This window comes from Dendropsophus ebraccatus, chromosome 10 (assembly GCF_027789765.1).
Source record: "Dendropsophus ebraccatus isolate aDenEbr1 chromosome 10, aDenEbr1.pat, whole genome shotgun sequence".
NCBI lineage: Eukaryota > Metazoa > Chordata > Amphibia > Anura > Hylidae > Dendropsophus > Dendropsophus ebraccatus.
This window is the reverse complement of record NC_091463.1, coordinates 51,877,573-51,889,575: the sequence shown is the minus strand read 5'-3', so window position 1 is coordinate 51,889,575 and position 12,003 is coordinate 51,877,573. Positions and strand designations below refer to the sequence as shown.

The following is a 12,003-nucleotide window of genomic DNA, read 5'->3' as shown; positions in this document are numbered from 1 at the left end:
CACTGGATGATGAGGATGATGAGGATGAATGGAGGAATGAAGGATCCCCCTCATTCATCCTCACTGGCTGTTTCAGTGTCAGAGGCAATAATAACGTATCCCTCTGACGCCGAAAACATCCTGGGGGCCATCTTTATACGGGGACTAGTATATGGGGTATGTAGTGGTGTAGTGTCAAACTTTATTCAATGTAGTGTGGTGTAATGTAGTGTTTTTTACGTGTTTTTTTTTTACAGCAAGTATAAAAAAAACCTACGCCAACAAAGGCATTGCTGATAAATGCCGCACTTATGTGCGGCACTTATCAGCAGACCGTGGCAGTAGGATATAGAAAAAAAACACCCTACGCCAAAAAGGAGGAGTTGCTGATTAGCAGCGCACTTTCGTGCGATGCTGATCAACACTCAGCGGCGATAGGGTGCGGAAAATAGAAAGAAAAAAAAATTGGAAAAAAAAAAACAAAACTTTTTCTATATTCTGAACATCCCTGTAGCTGCTGATAAGTGTATTACACATATCAGCCGCTAGGGGGCAGCAGAGCGCAAAATCCGGAAAAAGACGAGGCTGGAGCCGAAAATAGCCGAAAAAGCCGATGGGGACCGCCGGAAAGAGCCGAAGACCGAATGAGAAGACGGAGGACGCCGCAAACCCGGAAGAGTAATGTACAAATACCTGCTCTGGACCCCTCAGCTACCTAGCTGAGGGGTCCAGAGCAGGTATTTACTATTTTGGGGGACTCTGATCGCACTTACACAGCCCGATAATCGTTTAGCGAGAGCTGCAGGGACTGCGGCAGTCCTGGCCAGTGATTGGCTGAGCGGTCTGTCAGCTAAGACAGGCCACACTGAAGCTGCTGCTGCACACGGGACCGGGAGGAAGAAGGAGCACAGGAGAAGACCTGCAGCATGCTTAGGTAAAGCATGGTGCTTGTGAAATCGTCGGTTACCTGCCGCGCATTGCTATTCTACGCAGCGATCCATGGTTGGTGCCCGATGATTTTAGGTTTGAACCTAAATAAACGATCAGCCGATTCGGCCTATTATCGCTCCGTAGAATAGGACCCTAAGCCTGTCTGTGATGATAGTATGGACATAGCTGGAAAGTCATCTGTACAGAAGAGGAAGTGTTAGGCTGGATTTACACTGCGTTTTTGCAATCCGTTTTTTGAAAAAAAACGGATTGCAAAAACGGATACATTTGTGTGCATCTGTTTTGATCCATTTTTCCGTTGACTTCCATTATAAAAAAAAAACGGATCAAAGCGGATCCGTTTTTTCGACAGACACAAAAACATTGCTGACACTATTTTTTTTTTCCATTAAAAAAACGGATCCGTAAAACGTATGCTAAAAACGCAGTGTGAACCCAGCCTTAGAGTTTTTCTAATTCTCCACTTTACTATTGTAAATTACTAATTAGTACATGTACTAAAGACTGATAAAAATTCAAAGTAACCAACACTCTCTGTGCAGAGGCTGCCACACACAGCGATATTGAAAGGCAGCTAATAGGAATATACAGTACACAGAGGGGGTAACCTGCTCTATATCAATAGCGCTGTGTAGCAGTGCTGGATCAGAGCAGTAGACCAGGAACTGTAGGACAGCCCTGCAGTTCCCAACATGAAAAATGGTGGTCAATAACTTAAAGGGGAACTCCCGGTAGAGGTAAAAAAAAATTAAACTTCTGCAGAAGCATATAACAATACTTACCTATCTATCCCGGTTTTAAAACTAGCAAAAATCCATTTGTTTTGGGGGGTTTTGTTCTGTTTTGTGTTTCTATATTTCCTAGTTGAGCAGATGTACTCGGTACTAGAGGTTCCAGAATGCAATGATTTCCTCAGCTGTTCCATCACAGTCCCCCAACCTGCCTATTCCCCGCCCAAATCTATTGCAGAACATCTAGGCTGTGTTCACACATTGCAGTTTCATTGTGTTACTGAATTATTTGCAGTACTTTATCATTTCATTGTGGTCCCACCCGCACAGCACGCTGTATTCTCTACCTGTCAGGGTAGCTTCACACGTACCGTATCGCTGTGTTTTTATCGCGGTTTTATCGCTGCGTTTTTATCGCTGCGTTTTTGGTGCGATTTTTACATGCGAGTTTTGATTTTCACATGAAAATCATGTGAAAATCAAAACGCGCATGTAAAAAGACGCACCAAAAACGCAGCAAAAATGGAGCGATAAAAACGCAGCAATACGGTACGTGTGAAGGCACCCTAATGCTGATATTGGAATAAAGCAAAGAACTTTTTAAGGGTGCGTTCACACCTACAGGATCTGCAGCAGATCTGCAGCAGATTTGATGCTGTGTTCAGTTATTTAAATGAAATCTGCTGCAGAAAATCAGCTGCAGATCCTGTAGGTGTGAACGCACCATTAATATTTTTTCCCCCTTTCCACACACATATTATGATCAAGCATCTTTTATCTTTAAAGTTGATTCCAACAAAAAGGGCTTTATCGATATTATCTTACATGGGAAATACTGTTTATGCCTTGTTTTTTGTGCAGGTGGGATTGGCAGTGTTGGCTCTTATCCTCTCTGCTGTTTAGCATTATCTATTTGTGTTACTGCATCATTTTTGTGCAGATGCTGCAGTACTGCAATGATATCCAACATGTGTGAACACAGCCCTAATTTCTCTGTAGACTTTTGCGAAAGTTGAAACACCTGCTGAGACGAGCAGACACACACAATGTGAGACAGAGGCATGAAAGATTTGTCTCCTAAGGGAGGATAGCAGAAAGAGCAGGAGACAATGTGGATTGACACAGAGGCAATTTTTTTTCACTTCCTGGATTTCTATCAGCTACTAGTGTGGCAGAACCGTACAGATACAGTAATACAATGTATAGACACATCTATATAACTTTTAATGTACTTTTAGTAGAAAACAAGTTTTTCTTATCCGGAGTTCCCCTTTAAAGGGAATGTGTCATCAGAAGATCACCTATTGTTGAAATCAATTTTTATGTTAGTCACTGGTGTGGTGCTCCCCCCATCATGGAGGCACCCATTGGCAACAGGCTAGGGATATCTGGCTATTCCCGTGTTTTAAGACTTGCAACCGTGGCTCCACGGACTCTTCTTTTGCATATTTAAATTTTTGGAGGCATCAGTGGAGACTCTTGAGTACTTCATTGGAATTATTTCACATCTCCTTGAGCTCAGTGATTACTGTGTTTTGTTGGTTAATTTGTCATTGCCCCAACTAGTCAGAATCCTGCTCCACACTGACGAGGGGCAAATGCCCCGAAACGGCTGTTTGTGGATGGATGCCTGCCTTTGCAAGCCTGTGTCATGTCGCAATGCTCACACCTTGAGTTGGACTTTGACACAAAAGGGGCCACCCTGTTGTTTCCCCATTTATGTTCCAATACTTGCAACCGAGTGGGACTTAAAGGGAACCTGTCACCCCCCCGTGCCGGGGCGACAGGCTCCCGACCCCCGTTAGAGCCCCCTATACTCACGTCTGGAGATGGTCGGGTCACGGAGATATCAGCCGCTGCAGCTCATAGAGAATGACGGAGTGCTGGACTCTCCTGTCATTTTTTAAGAGTGTTGGACTCATCTGAGGAGCGCGCCCGCTGGGCTTCGGGCGCCGATATCTCCGTGACCCGACCATCTCCAGAAGCGGGACCCGGCGGGATCACGTGAGTATAGGGGGCTCTAACGGGGGGTCAGGAGCCTGTCACCTTGTCACCGGGGGTGACAAGTCCTCTTTAAGCGACTACTTATCAGGGTGGTGTGGTTCTCTCCACATCATGAAGGCACCCCGTGGTAACAGGCTAGGGATATCGGGCTATTCCCGTTTTTTGAGACTCGCAACCGAGGCTCCATGGACTCTTGTTTTGCATATTTAAATTTTTATGTTAAAATTTCTAATTTTACTATGTATATTATATAGGGGACAGACTCTGTCTATTGTTGTCTATGTCCACGATGCCTGTCGTAAAGCATGTCACTAAATGCAGTTCACCCCTTCAGGACCGGGCTAATTTTCGTTTTTGCATTTTCGTTTTTTCCTTCTCATGTTTAAAAGGCCATAGTGCTTGCATTTTTTAACCTACAGACCCAAGTGATCCTTTATTTTTTGCGCCACTAATTGTACTTTACAATGGCAGAAAAAAATTGTATGCGCAGTGAAACTGAAAAAAAAGGAAATGGTTTTCATTTTAGCGGGGTTTTGTGTTTATGCCATTCATTCTATAGTAAAACTGACATGTTATATATGTTCCTCAAGTTAGTATGATTACCACAATATGTAACTTGTATAACTTTTATTTCATCTGACTGCTTTTAAAAAAATGTAAATCTTTTTTTTTTTTTTAAATAAATGTTTAAAATTGCACTATTCCCTGCCTTATTACGCTTTTTATCCATTGATCTATGGAGCTGTGTCATTTTTTGCGCCATGATCTGTACTAAGGTCTCTGAAGTACTTTCAGTATTACTGCAGTGATCTCTCATAGAGATCAATACAGAATACTTAAGGGTATGTGCACACTACGGAATGGCGACGGAAATGGCTGTCGCGCATTCCGCAGCTCGCTGATTGTGGCAGGTGCGTGCAACTTTGTCCATGTCATGGACTCCATTCTATGCACGGGCGGATTCCGTAGAATGCTGTAGAATGCGTGAGGGTTTTCTGTCGCCATTCCATAGTGTTCACGTACCCTTAGGGTGCGTTCACACCTACCGCATCCGCAGCTTATTTTTCCGCAGAAATCCGCAGGTCTGGTAGTGCAGATTTCAACCTGCGAGAAATCCGCGTACGTGTGCGTTGTGCGGTTTTTCCGCAGCAAGTTTATCGCAACTGAAATGTCCGTTTTGAATGATAGAATGTTGAATAAAGTTTCCTGGCATCTAATTGAAATTAAAAAAAAAATAACCTTATCAAATTAGCCTCACTAAATCCGTGACAGGAATCACTTCAGTGTTGTAAAATTTGGCCACTGTGGTGAATTTAGCCTAAAATCAAACACAAAATGCCAGGTTCACATGGCCGTCTTCGCCTTAGGCGACGTTATATTCCGCTACTCCTGCGACTAGCACTTACGCTGTGTCACCAAAAAATTCTGCATGAGGTAAAAAAAAAAATTTTTTCAAATTGAACCGGTTATTTTCAATGGTGTTCACTGGTGTTTGGTTTTTCGGCGTCTTGGGTGGCATTTTTTTGGTCAATTACGTACATTCAAATGTAATTTATTTGTCTTTCTGTTTACCTCATCAAATGCAGTCATGGCTGTAAAAAGTTGTAATTTCAGATGTCAGTGATGCCCTCCTCACCAGGGTTTTTTTTTTTTCCCTTATAATATGTGACTTGCAACCATATCTGCTGTTGAGTGGAAAGATGGAAATGTTTATTACTAAGGTCCGAGAATATGTTTTTACACAGTAGTAAAAATTATTACACTGCTTGGCGGTGAGGAGTAGGAGGTTGCTCTAAGTTTGCTCTAAATATATGTGCCACGATGAGTCCATGCAGATGTGGGGACCGCTTTGAGGCGGAGGAGGGAGAGTGGGGTTTGACACTGCAGGCCGTTAACGATACCGACTACTAAACAAGTTCCTTACAAATGTGGATGTCCTCCATTATACTGACTATTAGACAGGATGGTGTGAAAGCTGGGTGACCTCAATTAGACTCACTACTATACAAGATGCTGGAAAAGCTATGTGACCCCATCATACCAGATGCCAGGGCAGCAGAGTTACACCTTTATACCAGATGGCATGGTAGCTAAGTGAACCTATTTTACCTGATGCCAGGGAATTTCAGTGACCCCATTATACAGGATACCTGGGAAGAAGAGTGACCCCATTATACATGATGCTAGACAAACTGAGTGACCACATGGCACAGGATGCTAGGGAACCTAAGTGTCCCCACTATAATTACCCTCCTTCCTGTGTTCCATTGATTCTGTCCTCTGGCCCACTGGGATTAGGTAGTATTCCATTTGTGGTGGGCATCAGGGGGCGGTGCTTCCCACACTGGGCCAGGATTTGCCAATATTGGGGCCAGGCCCTACCAGGAAACAAACGGGGCTGTTGTCAACTATGGTGAGGGATCATCTCTGCCAGTGGCTGTTGGACAATGTGCTTAGGGGAGGGCCAGGGCCTTGCTTTGAGATTGATGCCTCTCCCTTTAGGTAGTTGTCCAACTGTGTATGTGTGTTTTTTTGGGGGGGGGGCTCTTTCACAGTACTGCCACTGCTGAAGCACCATTGAGACAGGCCACATTTTTTGAGGGGGGCCGGCCACCTCTAGGGCCAGGGCTCCATAGCAAAAGCCTTATCCTTATTAATGGTAGCTATGCCACTTCTTGGGATCTGTGTTGAAATTCTTAATTTGTGGTATGGTGGAAGAAGCAGAAGTGATGACTTTTACCAAAGAGTAAACAGTAATGGGTATCTTTCGTCATTGCACTAGTTTTTAGCTTGAAAAGAATTATTAAATATACCTAATATAGATTTCAATGTGCTTGGGAGATGTGCCGTGCTGCTCCAAAATATTCCTTTGCCTTTTATTCTTTCTAGGAGTGTTGTTACAAGCGTCTGTGGGTGCATCCCTATCTTCGTGAGCATAACACCAAAGGCTTCTTCTACAATCTATATGGGGATTTGCGACGGTAAGCATGCAGTTGAAGCCTTGGTGAATTACAGACTATTGCAAAATTAGTTTGTGTGGTAGCACACTGTTCATCTCTTGTGTGGTCTTCTAATTTACAGCTATCCATGCAAGTTTACCAGCTTTTGCCGTGTGACCATTGAGCAGTTTGATGAATTAGTGCAGATTGTGAAACTGCCACTTACCTTTCAGAACACCAGGATGCGGAGGTCAATTTGCCCTGAGGAAAGACTACTCATCACCTTGCGGTAAATTTTTTTAAGATTACATATGTACATTAAGCTTTTTATAATTTGGTTGATTTTAATGGTTTTATCTTCTTTGTCTTCCCCCCCCCCCCCCTCTTCTCTTTTTTGCATATGTAGTTTTTTAGCCACAGGAGAAAGCTATGCATCCCTGCACCTTCTATTCCGGGTTGGTAAATCTACCATCTCTGGAATAGTTAGGTGTACATGCAGCGCAATCTGGCAGAAATTGCAGCCTAAGGTGATGCCGCGCCCATCCGAAGAACGTTGGCTCCAGGTTGCGGCAGGCTTTCAAACTGTAGCCAACTATCCGAACTGCTTAGGTGCGGTTGATGGCAAACATGTCAGGGTGAAGCAGCCACCGCACTCAGGATCCAGATTTTACAATTATAAAAAGTACTTTTCTGTGATTCTGATGGCTGTGGCTGATTCTAACTGCATGTTTGTAGCCATTGATGTTGGTGCCTATGGCAGTTCGGGTGATTCTCGGGTGCTGCAAGCATCTCAAATTGGACTGCAAGTTCTCCGAGAGGGCGTCACGCTTCCAGCCGCCCGACCTCTTCCGGGCTCCACAGAGCCAGTACCCTTCGTGATGGTATCGGATGAGGCTTTCCCAATAATGCCAAACCTGCTGCGCCCATACCCACGGAGAGAACTGGATCCCCGGAAGAGGATTTTTAATTTCCGGCTGTCTAGGGCACGTAGAGTTGTGGAGTGCACCTTCGGGATTATGTGTAGCCAGTGGCGGGTCTTGAACACTGTCATCCAATTGGATACCCCCACGGTTGATCTGGTTATCAAAGCTTGCTGTGTTCTCCACAACTACTGTCGATCTAACATCTCTGACGTAGTTGTGGAGGCACAGCAAGCCCCAGTTGATGCAGGCATCAACTGGCGTGGGGGTTTCTCATCCAATCAGGGTGTGCAGGTTCGAGATCTGTTTGCTGACTATTTCATAACTCCTGAAGGTGTCGTGCCCTGGCAACACTCCTGTGTTGGTGATGAGTAGCCACCCAGGGCCTAGGGGGGAGTGGACATGGATGCACACAACATGTCTCAACAGTCTACGCTTGCAGCTTGAAGATTTGACCTCTACATTCAAGGACAACCTACTGGACACACTGCCAGCAGCCTACCAGTTTTTGATATTTGCAGTTGTTGTGGTAATTGGGAACCACACAGAATATTAGGACTTTATTTGATTTGTGTGTTATGTGTATATACTGTTTAATTATTAACCCCCCCCTAAAAAAAAAAAAAAAAAAAATTATACTTACCATCTACATCCAAGTGTGGGTCTCAGCCCTCAAAAGGGTCATGATGTGTAATTAAAAAAAAAAAAAAGCCTAACATATTGTGTATTCCTTCTTTTGTGTCTGACTATGTTTTACCATTTGTTATGTAGCCATTGCCCACCACAAATTTTATGCAAATGGTGATGTAAATAACATACCTAGATTCGCACATTGATATAGGGCTATATCAAACAGCTTAGCCATAAATGTCACATATCTAGTTATATTAATATCAATAGTCATTTATATATATCTAAACATATATCTCTATATAGATACCAATATATAATCAATATGGTGAAATCTCTCTCTTTCTAATTCTGTCTATGTATATATATATATATGGTTCCACACAGATATAGCTGCATCTATCTTCAGAGATATGCGTAAGTCTCACTATCTAGCAAGATATATCTATCTATCTATCTATCTGGAGAGATATATCTATCTAGATACAGATAACTAAAATTTAAACAAGTAACATACACATACTCATATGGTTATATATATACACATATTATGAAAGAGAGAGTGCAATACAGAGAGACTCAAACACATGTAGAGTACACATCCAAAAACTAAATTTTTTCTAAAAATTGGATAGCCAAGTATGGTGGCGGAACTTTTATTGTTACAATAGGGCTGGGCGATATTGGCCTAAATCAATATCGCGGTTTATCGCACATGCAGCCGCGGTAACGATAAATTATACGATAATTATGACACCCCCTTTTTAAAAACCACACCCCTTTTGAAAACCCCATTTTCTGATGGTAATACAAGCGTGGATTTATTCCATATAACAATGTCCAGCAAACTTCACAAGTAATACACAATGTTTTGGTGTCTCCTACATCATTTTCAAGTGGCACTTAAAAATGGCATAGGAGATGCCGGAGCGTCGTATATTAATTTTGAAGTTTGCTTCACATTGTTGTATAGAATAAATCCACGTTTGTATTACCATCAGAGTGCTGCAGAGTATTTTTTACTTGATACAAGGTCTGGGATATGTGTGCTGCATTTACTGTTTGCGATACATAGATAGATAGATAGATAGACAGGAGATAGATAGATAGGATATAGACGGACGAATGGATAGATAGATAGACAGATAGATAGGAGATAGACAGGGAGATAGATAGGAGATAGATAGATAGATAGATAGATAGATAGATAGATAGATAGATAGATAGATAGATAGGAGATAGATAGATAGGAGATAAATAGATAGATAGGAGGAAGATAGGAGATAGATAGATAGATAGATAGATAGATAGGAGATAGATAGATAGGAGATAGATAGATAGATAGGAGATAAATAGATAGATAGGAGGAAGATAGGAGATAGATAGATAGATAGATAGATAGATAGATAGATAGAGTACTATCTTTCTATCTCCTTATCTCCTATCTATCTATCTATCTATTAATCTCCTATCTATCTATCTATTTATCTCTGTATCTCCTATCTAGTTACCCATATCTTTCTATCCAATATCTACCCCCGGTCACACTGTCACATGCTGCCCTGCCCCCCCTGTCCCACACATACAGTGTCTGCAGGGGTCAGGTATGGGGTCGGCACCTCCATGCTCCCCTGGGCAACCACCGCTCTCTCTCGCACAGGAATCCTGTAGCACATATATCTGCCGGCAGCGTCCCGGACTGAGTGTCACACATGGCTGCTTCCAGCACTGACGGATTCCTGTGCAGGAGAGAGAGCGGTGCCCCATGGAGCGAGGATGTGCAGACCTATACCCGACCGCCTGCAGCCACAGTATGTGCGGAGAAGGGGGGGCAGGGAAACCGTGCAGCCCGGCAGTAGCAGCGCTGAGCACACACCAGAGAGAGAACTGCGGCCTAGATGCAGCCTGTCACATCTTCAGCCCCCGCAGCAGCATCTTTCATCCCTTGCCCGGCACCAGTAAATGTGCGACCTCGCTGGGATTGGGAGGTTAATCGGAGGATCAAGCTGTCCAGCCCCCACCTCTCCACCCGGCACCCCTCTCTCTCCCTGCACCAGAATGCTTGGCACCCCACATGCTTGTAACAGGTAGAAATGTGAGCGTCACACATGCCCCCCCTCCCCCAGACAGAAGAATAGTTGGCCGGGCAGCGTAGGAGCAGGGACGCAAGGGAGAGTAACATAGGGGAGAAGAGCATGCGGCCGCCGGGTGAGGGGAGATAAATTACCGCAAATACCGTCCTGGCCGTGTTTAGGTCGTTTAACCAACGCCAGTGACGGTATCGGTATTTTTGCAGTATAACGCCCAGTCCTAAGTTACCATTTAATTTTAATATCCAGTAGGACTTGAAGCGCAATTGACCCGATTCTAAATAAGTTTTCTGGGTAAATATTGCCGTTTTATTTTGCTTCACTGTAGGTAACGAAAGATATCAATTGGGAAACATCAAACATGGTAGTTGAATTAACCATTATTTTGTTACTACACATTTGAATAATCAAAATTGCAAGAGGTATTGCCTGTTAGGCCCTAGTAACCAGAAATATAAGTTATGGCACAAGCACACTGATGTATGCCTTGAGTGTGGTAATTAAAGAAGTGATCATCCAGGAGGTTAATCCAAAACATCCCTGTGGCCATACCCATAACTCAGGCCCTTGCTTCTGCTACATTTCAAAGCGGATGAAGATAGCCGTCAACAAAAACACAATAATGTGTTTTTGCTACTATTGACATTCACATTGATGCCCTCTGGATTGAGATGTTGCCCTATGTACGTTGAAAAAACAGTGGACAACAGTTTAGAATTTGCAAAAACTTTTATTTAACACTTCGCAAACATAAACTGCAATGTTAGGTCAGAATTTTTTGCTCATGACAAACTTACAATAACAAAAAAATTATAGATCCATAAAGGGAACCAAATGTTCTAAAATTTAAAATATACAACATGTGGTCATTTTGGAATTATTAAAACTTGCACCCCAGTGTGATCAGAGATTATTTGCCGATATCTGTATGTGGAAACCGATGTTACTAATATGGGGCAAATAAAAAATAAAAAAAAGGTAAAACTTAAACATCAATTGTATACATCCGCCCAAATAGATAACATGCACCACATAAGCCATACTACACAAGTGGGTTGCGTAAATAACTGAGATTCGAAACTACAGAGACTGACACTGTAATGAACTTACAAAATATTAAACATTTATCAAAAACTAAACTTTTTTAAATGCTTTGGGGCACATGAAAAGGCTAATCCACATTACAGATGTGCATATTCCCGTAAGATTAACCAACACTATTTTACCAAAAAAGACCACTATTGACTGACAGAGTAACAATTAGATGTTATGGTAGGCAATTTGCTTAGGGGCCCAATATGGTTCACACCCATAACGGGTAATGCGTCATTTACACATAATTTACTAACAAACACAAATTACAGTGATGCAAATAATTGTATGTTTTATTTGCAAGATTGACCCCCTTCAACGTGTGCTCCCCACCCGGCAAATGTGGTTTATTACTGATACTCAATTGTTGTTATAGGAGACCTGTCATCCCCTGGTGCTGGGGTGATAGGCTCTCGACCCCCCTGACACCACCCTATAATCACCGGATCCCACCTTGTCCCGCTTCCTGATTCGGCCGGTCACAGAGTTTTCGTTGCCCAAAGCCCGATGCGTGCGCTGACAGGAGAGTCCAACGCTCATAGAGAATGAATGGGGAGTCCAATGCTCCTTCATTTTCTATGAGCGTCGTACTCTCCTGTCAGCGCGCGCGACGGGCTTCGGCCGATGAAAACTCAGTGGCCCGGCCAAATAAGGAAGCGGGAGTCGG

General features: G+C 43.1%; 1 protein-coding gene across 1 annotated transcript; it reads left to right on the top strand.

The window, feature by feature from the left end:
* The first annotated feature begins 6,330 nt into the window (after positions 1–6,330).
* LOC138766416 (uncharacterized) lies at positions 6,331–8,128 on the top strand. Its single transcript, XM_069944003.1, has 4 exons — positions 6,331–6,411; positions 6,555–6,646; positions 6,747–6,893; positions 7,011–8,128. The coding sequence occupies exons 1-4, from the start codon at positions 6,331–6,333 to the stop codon at positions 7,897–7,899; spliced, it is 1,209 nt and encodes a 402-aa protein (XP_069800104.1). The 3' UTR covers positions 7,900–8,128.
* The last annotated feature ends 3,875 nt before the right edge of the window (positions 8,129–12,003 follow it).

What these genes read in the sequence shown, in the direction of transcription:
- LOC138766416 (XM_069944003.1), top strand. Translation starts at nt 6,331, where the DNA reads ATGCCACTTCTTGGGATCTGTGTTGAAATTCTTAATTTGTGGTATGGT. An exon ending in CTATATGGGGATTTGCGACG is followed by an intron (nt 6,647 to 6,746) that starts GTAAGCATGCAG and finishes TCTAATTTACAG; the next exon opens with CTATCCATGCAAGTTTACCA. An exon ending in AGACTACTCATCACCTTGCG is followed by an intron (nt 6,894 to 7,010) that starts GTAAATTTTTTT and finishes TTGCATATGTAG; the next exon opens with TTTTTTAGCCACAGGAGAAA.